Here is a 21,756-nt window from a genome sequence, read left to right as displayed (position 1 = left end):
TCAGGGGCCTCAGAACTCACAGAAGGGGTGATAATATTTAGCTCTTTATGTCTGTTGAAGTTAATACCATCACAACAAGTACAAACTGAACACAGATTCAAGAAGTAGTCAATTACAGGTTTGCTACCTGAAATGGCATTTAAAACCTCATAGAAACCACACTTTTGTGATGAAAAACACATTGTGGTATTTCAATGCATTTGTCTAATAATTCATTAACTCACCAGGAGTAGAAGTAACAGAGAAGCTTATCAAAAAGTACATGTTTAAACCTATATGCAGATTGGTAATGTAGAAAGCCATCCGAGGAGAATTTTAAAAAAACTAAGCATTAACTTTTTGTACAATGAGGCCTGAATTGTGCTGAACAGATATTTGCAAATATATCTGTGCAATCTTCACTTTACCATTTTGGTGGTTTCTCTTTTTTGTTTGCAGACAGCCTCCTCCCTTCCTGTTCCTGCAAATCAAGCTAGTTTTTATGTATCTCTATAAAAACCTGCAGTCGGTTGCTTTTAAGTCTATGTATGTTCAGGTTGTATATTGCAATGGCATTAGTTTCAGTATATTGCCCCTTACAGTAATTCCAAAATGATGGAAAGCAACATTTTTGTACATTAACAGAATAGGAATGCATGCTACCATGCAATTACTTTGAAATTCAGTCTCACAACGACAAAGGTGAATACATATTTTCATTAAACAACTCAAGTCAGCTGACAATTTGCTTTCCAATATACAGCATACTCGCAAACCAGACAGACTTACATCGAGCTAGATATGTTACTTTATAAGCCTCTGAAATAAGACTTTCCTTCAGAAAGAAGCATATAGACATAACATATCCAGCAGAATCACGTATTTTAGAGTCCAATGATTAAAAAAAAGTCATGAGTTGGTTCAACAATCATGGGGATTTTGTTGCCTTTGAGAGTCTATGTACCACTCACAGAACCAAAACTATTTTTCAGCAGTATTATTTCAATAATGTTGCTGTGTTTTTAACTGACTTTTGAATAACCAAACAAATGTACTTTTAACTTCTCAACCACTTTAAATGTTTCCCAATTTAAAGTTTAATGAAACAGCACCTGTTTGTAAGGTTTGTTAAATCCCACACAGGCTACACAGAAGTCTTACAAGGATGAAAGAGTCCATAGCCCCCTCCTGACAGGATTTGAGCCCAACAGAGTCCAAGACTCTAAACAGGATTCTTTATACTGCTAAGACATCTTACGGCTTAAAAAGGTAAGTTGGTCCTGCTATGTAATGGCTTTAGTATGTTGCCTCAATCGCAAGGAGCTACATAAGTAACTATACACAAATTCAATTACCTATACATTTTAGAAGATAAGATCCATTAATATGGAGTAAAGGGTACTTACTGCAAGTTCCGCCACTGAACATTGGAATTGTTTCAAACATCATCTTATGAAACAGCAGTGCCACTGGTCTATAATCCAGGTGATTCTTTAACAGGTAACTATAGTAATATACATAGCGTCTCTGACTGGGAATAGTTACTCCCTAAATAAAGAGAAGCCAAACTTCAAAAACAATCCAAACCATTAATTAGTATTCACATTAAGTGGTTCCTGCCTGTAACTAAAGTCAAGCTAATAAAATCAGTTCTAAGTATAAAGTCACAGTGGACACAAGTTCAACATTTATGCATTTTAGTGGTAATACCATCTTCATTGCTGGAAATCAGGGGCTGGAAAAAAGTTACCTCAAACCCGTTAGTCCAAAGCCTAAACCCACTAGCCAAGGGGAAAAACTGCCTCGAAAGCAATTTCCTGGTTTGGGGTGAGGGATAAGGAGAGGTGAAGGCTTCCTCTATACATTTTTTTTCCCCTCTTTCCACACACAGCCACACACTTGCTTTACCTTTCCTGCAAAATCTTCAAATGCAGGCAGACCACAGGAGAGGCAGCGAAACAGCATAACAGCACAGGGTCCAGCTTCTCTTACATTGTGCTAAAGGATTTTTCAACTCATGTACATATAAGTTCTACAGGTGATACGAGGCAAAAAGTATTATGGAATGCTACCCTCAATTTTATATACTAAATTAATACAAAAACTCAAAAGGCTTTAAGGTCCACAAAGCAATCTACAACATGACGTTGCTTTTTAGAAAAACAGATTTCAATTAGTAGCAGCATATATTTCGTAAGAAGGACATATGAACCACCTGTATTTTTAAAAAGTCTTTACAGGATTTATGCTCCTACAAGATTTCAAGTCTGTATTATGTTGTAGCCATGCTTGCTAACACCACCTATAAAATTATAGTGCTACTACTATTTCCATTATGAAACCCATTGCTAGAGGTTTCACAGAAATTAGAAGTGGAAAGATCTATTAGATTAGGCCAGCTAGCCCAACTCCCTGTCACACTATAAGATTGTTCAACTACACTGCATTAAATACTTGTTTTGAGAAACTACAGTTGAAGAATAACTTCCCTAAACTGATTTAACTATTTTACAATTTGAATGCAGCAATAAGTTAATCAAAAAATATCCTGGCTTCTTATTTGTTATTTTCAGAACAAAATTAGTGACAAAACATGGTCAGTATTTTTCCTCGAGAATTATACAGTTCAAAACAATCTACAATATAGTATGTAACTTACAGTATACAGATTCAGTATACAGATTCAATACAATACTTTAATTGCAGATTTGACAAAACGCAAAAGAAGGTACCAATATGAGATTATCAACATTCTTCGGTGGCATCTGACTCAGATGATGAAAATGAACATGCGTCAGTCCATACTACTTTGGATCAGTACTGAACAGAAGCCATCAGCAGCAGAGAAGCATGTCCTCTGGAATGGTGTTCAAAGCATGAAGGGGCATGCAAATGTTTAGCATATCTGGCACGTAAATACCTTGCAATGCCAGCTACAACAGTGCCATGCGAATGCCTGTTCTCACTTTCAGGTGACATTGTAAATAAGAAGCGGGCAGCATGACCTCCCATAAATGTAAACAAAGGTGTTTGTCTTAGCGATTGGCTGAACAAGAAGTAGGACTAAGTGGACTTGTAATCTTTGAAGTTTCACACTGTTGTTTTTGAGTGCAGTTATACAAAAAAAAATTCTACATTTGTAAGTTGCACTTTCACAATAAAGAGATTGCACTACAGTAATTGTATGAGGTAAATTGAAAAATATTTCTTTATTTTAAAGTGCAAATATTTGTAAGAAAAATATAAAGTGAGTACTGTACACTTTGTATTGTGTTGTAATTGAAATATATTTGAAAATGTATGAAACATTCAAAAATATTTAAATAAATGGTATTCTATTATTGTTTAATAGTGTGATTAAAACCACAATCATGATTTTTTTAATTGTTTGACAGCCTTAATTTTTGCCTTTATAAAAATGCAGCAAAAATAAGGCCTTTTACAACTCGAAATGTTTCTGTATTACATACAATAGTTTTTTTCCCCTATGGTACCTGTACAATGGATGTCTACAAGTAGCTGTCAGACAACTCAGTCTGATGACAAGGTTTTGACTTCGGGCATCATCTCAACAGCTGCTTCAGCAGATCCATTTCTTAAAGGAGCTTAAGTATTTTCCTAATACAAATCTGGACTTTGTTTAAATTCAGAAACATAGCCCTTAGCCTAAAAATGACTAACGTGCAGCTTGACAGGACTTCAGAAGGGGGGAGCTACATAGGAAAACAGATACAGATAGGAAAAAGTTTCCTCTTCTACTTATAACATCTCCACTCTGGAACACACACTTTGTACAGGAATCTCTCCAATCCTTACCAAGTCTGCTGACATTAAGACCAGATTGAGGGAGAAATAGTTATATGGTAACAGCTTATACTCTGAATGCTGTATCAACTTAGGCAGAAACACACTTGTTGAAGTAGATGGTGAACCCTCCAATCTTGCCAAGTGGCAGCTTGGCACATCTCGGAAACAATGACCAATTTGCTTTCAGAACAGACAGCAATTATGCCTCAAATCAACTAGGCTCTTATTTCCAAAGGACAGGGTCTTTATGCCTCTAGTCCTAAACACACTGATAGGTACACTACGCTAAAGTGGAATATCACATTTTTTTGCTTTCCTGAGGACCTTAAAGCAGAAGGAAAAAGCAGAGATTTGCTTAAGTGGTATAGTTTTATGGAAAAAAAAAATACTTGAGAGTTTTAATCAAGTCCATGGTATGTCTGCTTATCCTTATTGAAGAAAGAGTTATGACAAAAAAGAGGAGAAATCTATTAGGGTGAATTAATTTTAATCATGATTTCAATTAGCAAACAGGGAAACCTTGATTTAAATAGATTTTGCATTTGTATTTGAGTTATTTTCCTAAAGAAAGGTTGATAATTACAACATGTTGATTTGCAACTAAATAGAGCCTTTGCACTAAATTTATCGCTTCTGTTTGCTAACCAAGAGAACACACTACATCTATGCCGTTAAGTAATTAACCCCCATTTATTCAGATTCTTAAATTTTTACTTTGGTTAGAACATGGTAAATGAAGCATTTCTTATTTACTATTTTTATTTGTATTTTTTGTTAAGCTCTATTTGGCTAGAAATTAAAATGTAATTAAAAGTGCATAAAAAGTATTTTTATTAATTAAATAAAACTAGCTTTATGTGCTGGATACATTAGAAAAATGTTTATCAAAAATATGTTTTGCATTTAAAACTAACAATTATTAAACAAAAGAATCTGTAGTGAATGAATTGAACTGTTTCTGGTCACTGTGCCCTTCAAAAATTTCAGAACTAGGAGATCTTCTCTCACACCTGGTTTTTATTCAGAGAGTGGAAGAGGAAAACAAGCTTTCCTGCCTTTTCAACTCCCAAATGGTTTCTTAACTTTTATTGAACTAGTGAGCAAGCTGAACTAGTTGAATAAACTGAAAAAGAAAATATTCTCTTTGCACCTGCAGATGAGGCTACTGATATAAAAAAAAGCTAGTTTAGCACTTCAACAATCCCTGGTACCAGGTGCTTAGCTAGTGACTTACACCGATGCAGTGGTTTGACTTTCTTTAAAGGTTGGCAACAAATATGTACAAAATATTTTTAATTAATTCAAATGACTAACAGATTACAATAAATTCAAGACTTAACATAGGTTATCAATTCAAATTTAATTATAAATAAGTTAGTTTTAAAAATAAACTAAGATTTAAATAAAAAATCCAATTTAAATTTTAAAATTTGATTTAAAAATTTTTTTTAATCCACCTTGATATATCATTCCTTAGAGAAGCTGGTGTTTTCCCAGTAGACTAGCTTATTGTATGGATGCTAGGCAAGTGTATGCCCACAGAATTAGATCTACTGAAACGTGTGCCAGAGTTTTGAATTCACTGATATGGTCTTTCTACATCAGTACCAGAAGGAAAAATAAACTGAGACTTGAATGCAAAGACCCAACGTTTCAAAACATGGATATGGAGCATTTCTTCCAGGATGGTGTTCCTGAGCGGACTCTAAATGTGCTGATGCTCCCTCCCCCTTTACTTTTGCACCGTAACATGGACAGTATGTCATGAAAAGCAGAACCCAAAAGTTTTTTCTAACACTGTCCCTCTAGTAAATGCTCCACTGGGGTAACACTACCAACATCAAAAGCTGGAAGCATTGCAAGATTTTAAAAACAGGATATCACCCAAATATTGAGTACAATATGTTAAATCAGCCTCTTAGGTCAGACATAAATCATTCAGATATGACACGATGGACATGATTTGAACAAAGTCAGATCTCCAATTATAGCCATTCTGAGACACCATTTCAGAACATAACTCATACCCATTGATCTATTCAGACAGAACAATCTTGACATCAACTCCACTGGCTCAAAGAGCGGTTCCTCCAAAGACAGGAACATCAAGACGTGGACAGATGTTAAAAGGGGCCCTTGTATGAAACAACCCAAACTATAACACTGCCACGGTTGCTTCAATCTGGGACCAAGCCTGAACCTACTAGTAGTGCCATAGCTACTATTAGAACCACCTCTGAGGAGGCACTAGATGTGGATGCCAGTGCCTCTTTTTATGGGAACATGCAGGAAAGTTCCCTGGCTTCACTGTCACAATGGTGCTTTAATGTCCATCTTAAAATCACCATGTGCAATAAAGCTAGCTATTCCCAGATCAACCACTGGTTGAAGCACTCCAAATCTCTTTGTACCTGCAATAAGGAGGAAGTAGATCTCCTGAAATAATTATTGATGCTGAAAAGTATTGTTTGTATGAATACATTTTTTATGCTGAATTTTAGAAAGCATTATATTCGGGTATCTTAGGTCTAAGAGTAGAGGATACATGATAAACCTCTTTTCCAGGGTAACAGAACTACTGTGCTACCTTCTATCCAATACTTCAAACACTCACTTCTAATCTTTCGTCTGTCCATTTTTTTATTTTTTTTTTTTTGGAGGGGTGGGGGGAGTCAAACTTTGACTTCAAGGTGGAAAGGGCTGACAGCCTGTACTTCTGGCATCAAGTTTTCTTTAGTGGGCTTAGACACATTCTACTGTCTTTGGAGCCAAAAGTATCTAATAACAAAGTTCTGTCCCAGATAACTGACAGAATCTGAAATGGCTCCTGCCAGAGGTAGTAACTGCCTTGTCCTCCCATTATTTTGGCCAAGAGTAGGACAGATACGGTTCCTTTGCCTGGGAAATTCAAGAGTAGCCTCAGCTTCTCTTACCCATCTGGTGCTGCAAAGGCCTTTGGGAAACTTCTTCCATACAGACACACTGGAAAAGTGAGCCATAAAAATACTGGCGGCTGTACTCTTCAATTAGTCATACTTCCTCTTGCAATTGGATTCATACTTCCTGTCTACATTGTCTTTAAGTGCCACAAGACTCTTGAGAGAATTAATTTGCCTTGCTTGTTAACTTCAAAACTCTCCCTGGTTACTGTCCCCTGGGATTTGAACCCCTCTAAGCAGGCTATATGCACATTGTGGGTTGCTTTGGGGAGAGAATTTAGCATCAAATTAAAGCCAATTTTTGGTCTTTGCCCCAACAGAAAAAGGCAGTTGGTTGTCTTGGGCCAGAGTTTGTTCTTTTGAGCCCAATTCTCAGTAAGTCACTTAGGATTTTAATTATCAGGAACTATAAATCTTCAAAGAACAGCACTTGAAATACAACATTAAGTTATAATAATGGACATTCAGGGAAGTACAAAAACTCTTAGAAACTACATTTTAAAATTATACTTGTCTATAAACAGTATTCCTAAAATTACTTAGTGCATATTATCCTCAAGCAAATAATCAGATCAAAGTGGAGGGGAGACAGCAGATCTTAGAGAACAGAGACTGTCTATCATCATCAACATGATATTTAGGTATTTACCATGAGACTTTAAATAGGGCTCTGACCCTTTGTTTAAAGTTATATGATTTTCATAAGAACATTGATATGTACTTATGGTTCAAATCACATATCTGAGGACCTCACTATTTACCCTAAAAACCATCCTTGGTGTGGATAAACATTATCCGGCCCCCGGCCCTTTAAAAAAAAACAGAGGGTGGGACAACAGACAGGGATCTTAAGGACTGACTCAAATCATACACGCAATCTGAGGTAACAAGAATATTTAGTTAACAGATCAGAACAAAATATCACTGTAATAAATACAAATTAACAAGTGTTTCTTTTTTCCAACTAGAACCTCCATAGGGATTTCATCATTACTCTCCGTCAAAGGAGAACACTGAACCATAGCTTGTCCCTAGAATATGTAGATGGTCACCTTCCTACTGTACAGTGCTTAATCATACATACTGTACGATGACAGCTTCAACAATCAGCATCTACCCATTTGACTATTAATGGAGATTAATAAAACCTACTGAAGATTCACATTTTTCATATTGTTTGCAGACTGTCATCTCTATTCTACAGATATTTGTTAGTTACCTTTGCCAGGTTTTGCTGGAACAGTCAGTACACTGTTTAGATATCTGATCTTGTTCAATTGTGACCATTCTGAAGTATCATTTCAGAATACAAGTCATTCTCATCTTCCCATTCAGAGAGACCTATACTATACCCATTAATTCTGCTGTCCAAATGTCTAGGGTTAAATTATTGTTTGTCTATTTGCTCAGTAAGACCAATGTATGTGGCGGGGCGGGGATGGGAAGAGACTATCTAGTATTAATTGATTGGTTAAAACCTTCATTATAGTTGAGTGAAATCTAAGCTGGAATCGGTAATTGATGTTGGGGTTTGCTGAGAAAGGACTAGATTTGGTCATTGTCATCATTATGGAGACATGGGAGAAGGGTCGGAATCTGGGGAGAGCACAGGCAGCTACAGCAGGGATAAGGAAGAGATGAGAGAACATGGAGGGAAATCAAATCGGTATCTTAATGAGAGAAGCATGGGGAATAAGTAGTAGAAGAGGAGGTTACTCATCAGTGCAGTAACTCACGTTCTTCGAGATGAGTGTCCCTGTGGGTGCTCCACTCCAGGTGTTGGTGCGGCCCTTGGTGCTTTCACTCGGATACTTTTACACCAGTACTTGCACAGTGCCTGCCTCAACAACGTGTGGGGCTTGGGCTCCTCAGTTCCTTCTCCACAATGGAGACTGCTCCAAACTCCGAAACGGGGGGGGGAGGGGGGGAGGTAGTGGAGCACCCACAGGGCCTCATCTTGAAGAACGTCCGTTACTGCACAGGTGAGTAACCTCTTCTTCGAGAGATGTCCCGGTGGGTGCTCCACTCCAGGTGACTGAAAAAGCAGCGTCTCTTAAGGAGGTACGGAGTTAACATCTGGTAAGAAAGCTGTAGACAGCACAGTTCAGCCTATTCAAATGTCAGTCAGGGGGGTCCCTGAGTAAGAGCATAATGTTTAGCAAAGGTATGCTCTGAAGCCCAGGTGGCGGCTTTGCAAATATCTGTGAGGGGAATATTACATAAGAATGCCACAGACGTTGACACAGAACTGGTGGAGCGTGTTCTAACAGAAGCTGGAGGATTCACCTTCTTTAGTTGGTAGCACAGGCAGATGCAGTTTGCTATTGAATTGGATAGTCTCTGCGCAGACATGGATTAGCCTCTGGATCGTTCTGCGATTGAAATGAAAAAGTTTAGGGGAAGCCTTAAGGGGCTTAGTCCAATCTAAATAAAAGGACAATGCTCTGCGCACGTCAAGTGTATGCACTGCTGATTCAAAAGTGTTTGCATGTGGTTTAGGAAAGGAGGTCGGTAGATGGATAGGTTCATTGAGGTGGAAGGAAGAATGCACCTTCAGGAGAAGGTTAGGATGCTTTTGAAGCATGACTTTGTCCTTAAAAAAAATATGGTCTACTGTGGGCCAGCCATAAGCGCTCCAATTCTCCTACAAGTCTGGAAGATGCAATGGCAACTAAAACCAGAGTTTTTATGGATAGATGTAGGAGGGAGCATGTTGCAAGTGGCTCAAATGGATAGAGCCACAAGCATGTGAGGACCAAGTGTAGATCCCAGGGTTGATTGGGTGGTCTAATCTCTGGGTATACAGTCTGGAGTCCCTTGAGGAACTGCTTAGTGATGGGATAAGCAAAGATAGTAGTGTCTCCAGTCTTATTGTGAAACACCGTAATTTTTAGCTCCATAAAGATACATCTAGCAGCAGAGACCCCAGATAGTTTAAGTTCTAAAAGATAGTCTAATATTAGTGAAAGACGAGCGGAAGCAGGAGTGGTTGGCTTGGTGGAGCACCAGTGAGTGAACTTAGTCCATTTTTGGAGATAGCAGAACACAATCCACACATGCCACCTATGTAATACTCTCTGTACCCATTCAGAGCAGTCTAGTTCCTCATTAGAGAACCACTTATGAGCCATGCTTTCAGGTGCAGCATCGTTACATTGGGGTGGTGTAGTTGACACCTGTGTTGTGGTAATAGGTTGGGGCAATGGCAGGGGGAGAGAAGAGAAGAACCGATTGGCAAACTGACATCCTCATTAAAAATGGGTACCATGCCTGTCTGGGCCACATAGGAGCTATTAGTATTACCCTGGCCCTCTCCGCTTGTATTTTTTGTGAAAAAGTGGTATGAGGTAGAATGCGTATAGGAAATTGTCGCTCCATTTGATGATGAATGCGTCTCCCATTGAGTGTTTTCCTAGGCCTGCTCTGGAGCAGAATTCCGGGCATTTTTTGTTGGTCAGAATTGCAAAAAGATCCAGTGGCAGGTAGCCCCATATTTTGAATATATTGTGTAGGATGGTATCATTTATCTCCCATTCATGATCTAGGGGAAAAGATCTGCTGAGCTTGTCCACAGTGGCGTTTAGTGAACCAGATAGATAGGAGGCTGAAATTTGGATATCATGATGGACGCACCAATTCCAAAGTTTCATAGCCCCTGTGCAGAACAAGTGAGATTTAACTCCTCGTCTGTTTATATAAAACATGTAGGTGACGTTGGTTCTGGTTGTGTGGGAGAAATTGGAGGCAGACATTGCGGGCCACTCGAAGCTCTAAAAGATTTGTGTGTAGTGAAGCTTCTCTAGGTGACTAGAGTCCCTGAGTGGTGTGGTGTGTCATGGGTGCTCCGCAGTCCGGGAGGGAAGCATCCGTTGTAATAACAGATGGGGACTCCTGCACGAAGGGGACTCCGGAGCAGAGGTTGTGTGGAAGAGTCCACCATGTGAGTCCTTGATTTTGGAAGGTATGGACAGAAGTCTGTTCAGGCCATGCACGTTCGCGGTCTGTAGACAGTGGTCATCCAACCCTGCAGGCTCCGCATGTAGAGGTGTGAATTTTTGACCACAAAAGTACAAGAGGCCATATGGCCGAGAAGTTGCAGACAGTCCCGGACAGTGACCTATTTTGCAACTTGGCGATAAGATTCTTTATGATGTTGAATCTGTCAGGTGGGAGAGATGGAATCGAGATGAGCATCTATTAACTCCTACTTAACTACTAGAGTTCATGTGCATTTGTTATTTATTTTATTTGCAGGCCAAGACCCTGGAAGCAGTGGATGGTCATCTGCGTGGCTTGCATGGCCTCCCCGAGAGTCTGTGCCTTGAGCAGGCAATTGTCCAAGTAAAGAAAAATTGACTCCTCCTTTCTGTAGGTGCATCGTTGCCATTGTGAGAATCTTAGAAAAGATGCGGTGTGCTGTTGAGAAGCCAAAGGGCAGAACCCTGTAATTGGTAGTGATTTGAGCCCATAACAAATCTGAGAAAACACCTGTGGGCGGAGGTGTGTAGTTATGTGAAAATAAGCATCCTACAGGTGAAGGGCTGAAAACCAATCTCCCTGCTCCAGCGCTGGAATTATGGTTGTGAGGGTAACCATTTTGAATTTTTGCTTTTTGATGAACTTGAGTCGCCTGAGGTCAAGGATGGGTCGCCATCCTCCACTTTTCTTTTTCAAAAAGTAGTAGTGGGAATAAAAACCCTTTCCCCCGTGCTGATCAGGCATTGTTGCAACTGCTCCTATTTGTAGATGATGTTGCACCTCTTGGTGGAGCAAGTTGTCGTGAGAGGAGTCCCTGAAGAGGGACAGGGTAGGGGGTATGGATAGGAGGGGGGGTGGAATAGCCCAATCGGATGACCTCTAGGGCCCATCTGTCCATAGTGATGGCTCACCAGTTGTGGTAGAATGGGAGTAAACTGTGACCAAAGGGGTTGGATGGGAAATATAAGCGCTGGAATGGGTGGGAGCTCTTCTATATCCTGGACCAAGGCTTCAAATTTGCTTATTAGATGGAGGGGGTTGGGACGGTGCTGAGGTTATAAGGCGTCGTTGATGCCTGGGTCTCTGGTGGCGTTGCTGCTGGTGGTCGTATGGCCTCTGTTGTGGATAGGCCGGATGTCATGGGCATTGGAAAGACTGATACCTGTATTATCTTCTTCTAGTTGCCGGTGTATGGATGCCTCGGGATCTGAGTGTGTCTCTGGAATTCTTCACAGTGTGCAGCACCTCACTGGTTTTTGCTGCAAATAACTTCTCACCATCAAAGGGGAGATCCTCCATGGTGTTTTGTATCTCGCATGGGAAAGAAGAAGAGGTAAACCATGAAGCCCGGTGCATTACTATGGCTGTTGCAGTAGACCCAGCAGCTGTGTCCACAGCATCAAAGGCAGCCTGCAATGCAATGCGGGAAATAATCTGCCCTTCAGAGACTACTGCTTTGAATTGTTCTCTTGTCCTCTAGGATGTCATTAATAAAGTCCATGAGTTTCCTGTAATTTCAGTGATCATATTTGGCCAGTAGGGCCGCATAGTCTGCCACTCTAAATTGTAGCAAAGATGATGCATAAACTTTGTGGCCGAGTAGGTCCATTCTTTTGCTGTCCTTGTCAGAGGGAGTGGACCAGAAATGCTGCTGGTTGTTCTTTTGGTTGGCTGCTTCTACCGCCAGTGAATTTGGTGCTGGGTGTGTGAAAAGGAATTCTGAGCAGGAGGAGGAGACATAGTATTTCCAGTCTGCCCTTTTGCAGGTAGGGGGTTTGCTGGCTGTGGTTTGCCAGATATTCTTGGCAGGGTCCATAATGGCTCTCTTAACAGGTAGGGCGATCTTGGAGGACGTCTAAGGTTGTAATATGTCGATCAGCTCATGCTGAGTCTCCAATACCTCCTCCAGAGTGATCTTGAGCTCATTAGCCACTCTTTTGAAGAGGTCCTGAAAACGAGTAAAATCATCCACTGTTGCTGGGGGTGTGGACATAATAGTCTTCTGGTGAGGTGGAGGAGGGTTTGGGGTGGCTTCAGGTGCCTCCTCGTCTGCGTGCACTGTTGCAGGTTGCTCCTGTCCGTCCATTGCAGAAGCGTGCACGGGTACAGGAGGAGATCTAATGTCGCCTCTACGTGGGCTATACTGGCTACTGTGGTACCTGCTGTAGGACCCCTATGGGTTCCAATAATGCCACTGTCCGGGGAAGGGCATGGGTGGTCCCATCCACAGATGTCCATAACAGGGTGGTAAGTCCCTGGAATATGATGACCTTGATCTCCATGGTCCCATGCAGGTAGGAGTGTGAAGTGGGGAGAAATGGTATGGTGAATAAACTTTTCTAGTGATGAGGACGACAAAGTGGAGGAAGTGAGAGGGATTAGGGGATAGCTGTCGGTGCCATGCCAACGGTCCGGTGAGAGATCGGTACCAAATAATGAGGAATCTGGAGTTGGCGAGATTAGCTAATCGCTGGAATGAATAAATTGTGGTCCCGAGGTTGAAGGAGCCAGAATATATAGCACTGGATGCAATGGCGGTGCCGTAGGGTCAGCCAGTGCCGACTGGTGCAGCACTGTATTCGGAGTCATAGGTGGTAGGTGTGTCAGTGCCAAGATAGCAACCATCTTTGCGTGCAGCACAGACGGGCTCAGCTGAGAAGGCACAGACTCCTTTGCAGTGCTGTGTGATACCATATTAGAAGAGGCAGGCAACTTTAAGCCCGTAGCTTCGGCACCGGAGCAGTGCGTACTGGCAACTGAGGTACAGACAGTGCCAGAGGTGCCCAGAGCATCATATGTGCTAAGCTGCAGAACCGTCTGCACCAACGAAACAGACCTGGTTGGAGACTGTTTGGATGCTGGCTGGTCTCTGTGAGGTGATGAAGCTAGCTGTTTTTTGTTCTTTTCTTGTACTGAGTGGACTTACGAGGGCTCTGTCTAAAATAGGACTTCTGACCTGGGTCAGAGGCAGGTGTGAGGCACTTCTCCATTAGAATTAACTTGTGTCTCAGGTCTCTATCCTTTTGTGCCCTAGCCTTCAGTTTATTGCAGTGGGCACATTTTTGGGGAACGTGCGACTCCCCCGAACAGTTAACATTGAGAATGGCCATCAGATAGGGATGGCCTCTCTGCACATAGAGCATACGATGAAGTGAGCTGTAGCTCACGAAAGCTTATGCTCTAATAAATTTGTTAGTCTAAGGTGCCACAAGTCCTCCTTTTCTTTTTGCGGATACAGACTAACACAGCTGCTACTCTGAAACCTGTCTTAAAACATGGCAAGCCAGGCACTGTATATACTGTCAGACAGAAAAAAAACTAGGAAGGAATTTTTTTTTTTTTTTAAAAAGAGAAGGGGGAAATGAAACTTATCTGACTAAAAAAACTAGCTTACTATCTAAAGTGAGAAATAATTGAGCGAGACTGCTGAGCTCTGTCTCAGGACGGGGACGGTAGAGAAGGAACAGAGGAGCCCAGGCCACATGCATGTAATTGAGGCACATTCAGTGCATGAGGCAGGCACCGTGCATGTGTGGCCCGTGCAAATGCTGCTGTAAAAATCTCTGAGCAAAGGCACAAGGGTGCACCAACACCAGGAATGGAGCACCCACAGGGACATCTCTTGAAGAACTAGAAATCCTAGTTAATAAATATAACTGACAGCTGGCATCACAAAGACTTGGTGGGATAATACACATGACTGGAATATTGGTATAGAAGGGAACAGCTAGATCAGGAACAACAGGCAGGGAAAAACAGGACGTGGTGTTGCCTACTACATAAAAAATGTATACACTTGGACTGAGGCTGAGATGGAAATAGGAGACAGACTTGTTGAAAGTCTCTGGGTAAGGATAAGAGGGGTGAAAAACAAGGGTGATGTCATGGTAGGGGTCTACTATAGACCACCTAACAAGAAAGAGGAGGTGGATGAATCTTTTTACAAACTAACAAGATCATCCAAAGCAGGACAATGTCCTCCATAACAGTCAACTACCCAGACGTCCATGTGTGTGCGCGCGCGCGAGAGAGAGATTATCAAACCAGTCTTGGAATGTATTGGAGACCATTTATTATTCAGACAGAGAAGAAAGCCACTAGGGAAGAGGCTGTTCCAGATTTGATTTTGACTAATAGGGATGAACTAGTTGAAAATTTGAAAAAGGAAGGCAGCTTAGGTGAAAGTAATCATGAAATTATGAGTTCATGATTCTAAGGAATAGTAGGAGTGAAAACAGCACAATAAAGAAAATGGATTTCAATAAGGTAGACTTCAGCAAACTCAGGGAGTTCGTAGGTAAGATCGCATGGGAAGCAAGCCTAATGGAAAAAACAGTTCAAGAGAGTTGGCAGTTTTTCCAAAGAGACATAATTAAGGGCACAAGAGCAAACTATCCCACTACATAGGAAAGATAAGAAGTATGAAACCACCAAGTTGAACCAGGACATCTTCAATTATCTGAAACTCAAAATTTAAGAATCCTACAAAAAATGGAAGCTGGGTCAAATTACAAAGGATGAAAATAAACATGAGTATGTAGGAACAACACTAGAAAGGGCAAGGCACAAAATGAGATTAAATTAGCTAGAGACATAAAGGGAACTAGAAAACATTCTACAAATACATCAGAAGCAAGAGGAAGACCAAGGACAGGGTAGGCCTATTACTCAAATGAAGGGGGGGGGGGAGAGAGAGATAACAAAATAAGGAAATGGCAAAAAGTGCTAAATGACTTTTTAGTTTCAGTTGTCACCAAAACGTTTAGTAGCAATTGGACATCTAACTTAATGAATACCATTGAAAATGAGGTAGGACCAGAGGCTAAAATAGGGAAAGAAGTTAAAAATTACTTAGACAAGCTAAATGTTTTCATGTCACCAGAGCCTGATGAAATACATCCTAGAATACTCAAGGAGCTGACTGAGGCTATATCTGAGCCAGTAGCGACTATCTTCGAAAAGTCAAGGAAGAAGAGTGAGATTCCAGAGGACTAGAAAAGGGCAAATATAATGCCGATCTATAAAGAGAGGAATAAGGACAACCCAGGGAATTATACCAGTCCGCTTAACTTCAGTACCCAGAAAGATAGAGCAATCAATTTGTAGACACGTAGAAGATAAGGTGATAAGTAACAGTCAGCATGGATTTATCAAGAACAAATCATGTTCAAGCAACCTAATAAGCTTTCTTTGACAGTGTAACAAGTCTTGTGGATAAGGGAAATGAGTAGATGTGGTGTACCCTGACTTTAGTAAGGCGTTTGAAACGGTCTCAATGAAATTCCCATAAACAAACGAAGGAAATACAACCTAGATCGAGCTACTATAAGATAAATGCACAACTGGTTGAAAAACCGTTCGAGTGTAGTTATCAGGGGTTTCCCAGTCAAGCTGGAAGGGCATATCAAGTGGGGTCTCACAGGGATCAGTTCTGTGTATGGTTCTGTTCAATATCTTCATCAATGATTTAGATAATGGCATAGAAAGTACACTTATAAAGTTTGCAGATACTAAGCTGGGAGGTGTTGCAAGTGCTTTGGAGGATAAGATTAAAATTCAAAATGATCTGGACAAACTGAAGAAATGGTCAGAAGAAAATAGCGTGAAATTAAATAAGGACAAACGCAAAGTTCTACACTTAGGAAGGAACAATCAGTTGCACACACACAAAATGGGAAATGACTGCCTAGGAAGGAGTACTACTGGATCTGGAGGTCATAGTGGATCACAAGCTAAATATGAGTCAACAGTGTAACACTGTTGGAAAAAAAGAAAGCATCATTTTGGGATGTATTAGCAGGAGTGTTGTAAGCAAGGTATGAAAAGTAATTCTTCCGCTCTATGCTGATTAGGCCTCAACTAGAGTAGTGTGTCCAGTCTGCAAGCCACACTTCAGGAAAGATGTGGACAAATTTAAGAAAGTGCAGAGAAGATCAAGAAAAATGATTAAAGCTCTAGAAAACATGATCAATGAGGGTAGATTTGAAAAAAACTGGGTTTGTTTAGTCTGGAGAAGAGAAAACCGATGGGGCACATGACAGTTTTAAAATAGAGAAAAGGTTGTTACAAGGAGGAGGGACAAAAATTGTTCTCCTTAACCATGGAGGATAGGGCAAGAAGCAATGGACTTAAATTGCAACAAAGGCAGTTTGGGGAGGGAAAAAACTTCCTGTCAGTAGTTAAGCACTGAAATAAGTTGCCTAGGGACACTGTAGACATTGGAGATTTTTAAGAGCACATTAGACAAAACACCTGTAAGGGATGGTCTAGATAACTACTTAGTCCTGCCATGAGTGCAGGGAACTGGACTAGAAGACCTCTCCAGGTCCCTTCCAGTCCTATGATTCTGGCATAGTCTTCAAATTGGAGGATAAAGTTTTAAAGGCATCCAAAAGTTCAAGAATTGCTCTGTTCTTGGGTACTCTAGAGAAATACAACCATCTTGCTTAAGGATCAATCTGCCTCTTCATCTCAGTTCATTTAATCATTATTTATTTATTTTGTCAAAGACTGGTTTTCAGCACAGAACGCATGTAATTATAGAAATTGTTAGTTTTTTTTTCTGTACAGTACTGTGTCAGTATGGAGACATATGGACTAATGGTCTCATCTCTCTTATGACTGGCTAAAGTGGCTATCTGCATAAAACCGTTTTAATTTGCTCCCTCTAACATATCAGCAGACAATCTCTTCAGTTGAAATCATAGAGTATCAGGGTTGGAAGGGACCTCAGGGGGTCATCTAGTCCAACCCCCTGCTCAAAGCAGGACCGATCCCCAACTATATCATCCCAGCCAGGGCTTTGTCAAGCCTGACCTTAAAAACTTCTAGGGAAGGAGATTCCACCACCTCCCTAGGTAACGCATTCCAGTGTTTCACCACCCTCCTAGTGAAAAAGGTTTTTCTAATATCCAACCTAAATCTCCCCCACTGCAACTTGAGACCATTACTCCTTGTTCTGTCATCTGCTACCACTGAGAACAGTCTAGAGCCATCCTCTTTGGAACCCCCTTTCAGGTAGTTGAAAGCAGCTATCAAATCCCCCCTCATTCTTCTCTTCTGTAGACTAAACATCCCCAGTTCCCTCAGCCTCTCCTCGTAAGTCATGTGTTCCAGTCCCCTAATCATTTTTGTTGCCCACCGCTGGACTCTTTCCAATTTTTCCACATCCTTCTTGTAGTGTGGGGCCCAAAACTGGACACAGTACTCCAGATGAGGCCTCACCAATGTCAAATAGAGAGGAACGATCACATCCCTCGATCTGCTGGCAATGCCCCTACTTATACATCCCAAAATGCCATTGGCCTTCTTGGCAACAAGGGCACACTGTTGACTCGTATCCACCTTCTTGTCCACTGTAACCCCTAGGTCCTTTTCTGCAGAACTGCTGCCTAGCCATTCGGTCCCATAGTCTGTAGCGGTGGATGGGATTCTTCCGTCCTAAGTGCAGGACTCTGCACTTGTCCTTGTTGAACCTCATCAGATTTCTTTTGGCCCAATCCTCCAATTTGTCTAGGTCCCTCTGTATCCTAACCCTACCCTCCAGTGTATCTACCACTCCTCCCAGTTTAGTGTCATCTGCAAACCTGCTGAGGGTGCAATCCACACCATCCTCCAGATCATTTATGAAGGTATTGAACAAAACCGGCCCCAGGACCGACCCCTGGGGCACTCCACTTGATACTGGCTGCCAACTAGACATGGAGCTATTGATCACTACCCGTTGAGCCCGACAATCTAGCCAGCTTTCTATCCACCTTTCTATCCAGTTGCTCAACTGATGCTTCCACAACCAAGAGCCTTTCAACATGTCAACCTGTATAGAGATCTAGATGCTACGAAATGTATAAAAACCTAAATGCAGTCCAACTCTCTCAGACATAATTTTTGTGCAGTGCTAGAGCAATTCAAAGAGACCTACCCTGAAAAGGGCTGGGGCTGACACACACACACCAACTCCAGTCCTTTCCAATGTAGGTGTCTGAATTGCTGTAACACTACAGATGAAATTGGGAAAAAGGAGGGAGACTGATGATCTGAATTTGAAAAAGACAGACCCCAATGTAGCTGGAAAATATTTTGACTAGGATGCAGAAGTGAGAAAATAATACTCTGAGGTTCTGAGGCACTAGAGGTTACCATCAGCAAGCTGTAGCCACAGCATGTGAAGACCTGCCTGTGCCAGACAGCCTTTGCAGGGCTGCCACTAAGTCTACTAGCAAGGAGTTAAAGGCCCTAAAAGCCTTCTACCATTCTCAGTTCAGGGACTGACAGATTCCTCTGATTGAGAGGCTGGTATAGGAACTGAAAAGGTGATGCTCTCAATGAAGGCATGCTATAAAGGGATGCTGACGGCAGCTTCTGCCTTGCCTATTACCCTGAAAGTTTCATCCCTGCAGAACAGAAGCCAAGTAAAGTGGAAGCAGAAAGTTCTGCTGAATAGTTAAGGCAATCCAGATACATTACAGTGGCTCATCGCATTTCAGCCTTAGCAAGTACCTGAAGTAAAGGAGTAGCAGAATGCCTCAGAAGAATACAGAAGAATAAAGGCAATAGAGGAGCTGGACAGCTCATCCACTAAAGGGACCAAAACTAGAATAGTCCTATCTTTCAGTTGGTTGAAGCTGCTGTCCGTATAGGTGAATGGGAAAATTCACCATGCACCACCAACTTGATGTAATATGAAGTAAAACACCCTTTGAAGAGGTGGTCTGAAATTCCTATGGCTAGCATAAATATTTAGAATCTTCTTGGACATAAGAGAAACAAGGAAGAGACAAGTTTTAATAGAATCTAATCAAAAACACGGATGGTGTCGTTTCTTTAAACTGAAAGTTAAACTAGTAAGTCAAACACAATCATACCTTCTGTTGGAAGCCTATCCCATCTAAATTTATCTTAATTAGAAAAAGTACCAAGGAATGGGTGATAGGGTGTAAAAAAGCACAGTACAATAACTCACCTTCTTGTCTCTGGTCCTTACTTCCCCATAAAAATCTAGAGCTTCTTGAGCCTTTAAAAACTTGCCTCGATGTAACAAATATGCACAAATCATTACACCAGTTCGTCCCTTTCCAGCTTTACAGTGGATTGCTGCAACATGATTGTCATCTTCACTCAGCCATTGGTCAAGATCTTCACAAAAAGGTTTGATAAGCTCTAGCTGTGGTGGGTTATGGTCTTCAAAAGGATACTGTGCAACTGTGATAGGAAGATAAGATTTACAATGAAGTCTCAAATTTAATGCATTTTAACTAGTTTAATCAGAGAGGTTAACTTTACAAAATGCATATCATGTAATTAACAGTCTAAAGAAGTAACTGAATAGGTTTAGTGGTCTGACAAGTACTGTAATGATCAATTCCAGAAAGGTGGTATACAAGATGTGGAGCACATGCCAATAGCTTGGCCCCTCAAATTCCAGCAAATTCCCAATTCTTCACACAATGTCTTACTCAATAGAGCAATTTTGCTCATATCTGACAATTTGTCTTATAACAATCCATCATTCCAGAAGTGATCTTATACCAGAACCTATTGTTACAAGAATATAGGGTTAAGCCATGCCCACTGATCAGCAGAATTGCCTCATTTGAAGATATTACAATTCACCCAGGGACTGAACTGGTCATGTTCACGTAATTAGGTCCAAGAGACTCTAAAATATGCGTAATACGTAACCATAACTGCTAACTGTAAACAAAAAAACACAAAAACACACACACCCAGGCCTTTGAAATGTCTGGGTTTTACTTTTAAAAAAACAACCGTTTTTCTTCTTTACTCATATACATCAATATCAGATGGCAACTACTTAGAATTGGGAAGAGGAGGGGATGACTCTGAAAACAGAAGAGAAATAAGTGATAACCAGGAGACTGCAGCATCCAAAAAACAAAACACACTTATCTTACAGTGTCAAGCAAAAATAGATAATACCCATATTGCTGCTCAGTATATTTAGTCACACAAAGCTGTATTTTCTCTGCCCAACAGGTTCCCTCACTGACTTTGAGGACAGACCGGCTCCTGCACAAATCGCCACTCAGATCTAGTCAGAAATTGTCACCTTAGAAGCGCTCTCTCTAGTTTTTGGCCAACAAAGAATGAATAAAGCATCCAATTTTGGGAAAGTCTTTTTTACTGGCTTGCCATACATTCAGGTTATGTAAATTCCTTTGGAAGAGCCAGTTTAGGTCATGAGAGCAGAAGAGAGATGACTATTATGGTTGAATCATGAGATTATTTTAGCAGAAAATTCTGGTGCAGTGCAGAGTACCATTTTGTCTGGAAAAAACTGCAAGGACGGCTTATAGGCTCACAGCACAGGCCATTCACTTGGTCCTCTGGAAGAGCAAAAAAACCCCAAATAACTGACAAAAATGAACCAAGTTTGACATGGCTTTAAAAGGAGGATCCAAGACACTTCACAACTACATTCAGATTCCATCAAGGCAGCAAAAATGAGTGCTAGTCTTGCAAACTACTCCAATATAAAAATGCACCACCATGGTTCCTTTCACATGGAAGAGCAAGTATTCCTAAAATGGCCACCTCCAGGTGAAGATTACAGTCTTAGACCCTTTAGACAGCTGTATAGAAGGAAACTGAAGCAGTCCTTTAGCCACTACCAACATGGCACTGATAAGGGAGACAATATTCTGAGATATCTCTCAGAATATTGCCACCAAAATTTGGAGGTAGATTCCATTTTAGATGGGAACCAGCCAAGGTTCCCTCCAGAGAGGGAGTCACAGAGGAAGTCCTGGAAGAAAGTTCCAAAAGAAAAGCAGCTTGTTGTGGAAGCTTTCCAGGGACTAGATCTGAATCAAGGCTGTCATGGTTCCTTGTCGAGAAGGAACAATGGGCCTAGGAAGGGCTCAGCTGAAGCTTCCACAGAACACTTAAGTGAGTTAGGGAAATGTATAAAATGGCCCTAGGAAAAGTGGAGCAAGACAGTCTAGAGTTTGGGATGGCCAGGTGATTTCCCCGTTCAGGGACCCAGGGCAAGGGCTAGATCCTGAAGTAGTTGGGAGGACCCAGGCTCCTCTAT

General features: G+C 41.1%; 2 protein-coding genes across 6 annotated transcripts in view; one reads left to right on the top strand and one right to left on the bottom strand.

Annotated features, from left to right (window-relative positions):
• ATAD1 (ATPase family AAA domain containing 1) overlaps positions 1–21,756 on the top strand; it is a 448,477-nt gene that overhangs the window by 314,191 nt on the left and 112,530 nt on the right. The window lies entirely within an intron of this gene.
• PTEN (phosphatase and tensin homolog) overlaps positions 1–21,756 on the bottom strand; it is a 93,752-nt gene that overhangs the window by 15,114 nt on the left and 56,882 nt on the right. For 3 of the 4 annotated variants that reach the window (XM_073353741.2, XM_073353742.2, XM_073353743.2), the window contains 2 exons: positions 19,666–19,904; positions 1,386–1,527 (listed from right to left, as the gene is read on the bottom strand). In XM_073353741.2, coding sequence (XP_073209842.1) covers positions 1,386–1,527; positions 19,666–19,904 — 381 coding nt within the window. Of the gene's footprint in view, positions 1–1,385; positions 1,528–1,887; positions 2,012–19,665; positions 19,905–21,756 lie in introns of those variants that run through there. The other variant, XM_073353744.2, reaches the window with a different exon arrangement.

This window comes from Lepidochelys kempii, chromosome 7, assembly GCF_965140285.1.
Source record: "Lepidochelys kempii isolate rLepKem1 chromosome 7, rLepKem1.hap1, whole genome shotgun sequence".
Taxonomy (NCBI): Eukaryota; Metazoa; Chordata; order Testudines; family Cheloniidae; genus Lepidochelys; species Lepidochelys kempii.
Note: the sequence above shows the minus strand (reverse complement) of the source record. Positions and strands in the feature narration are given on the sequence as shown.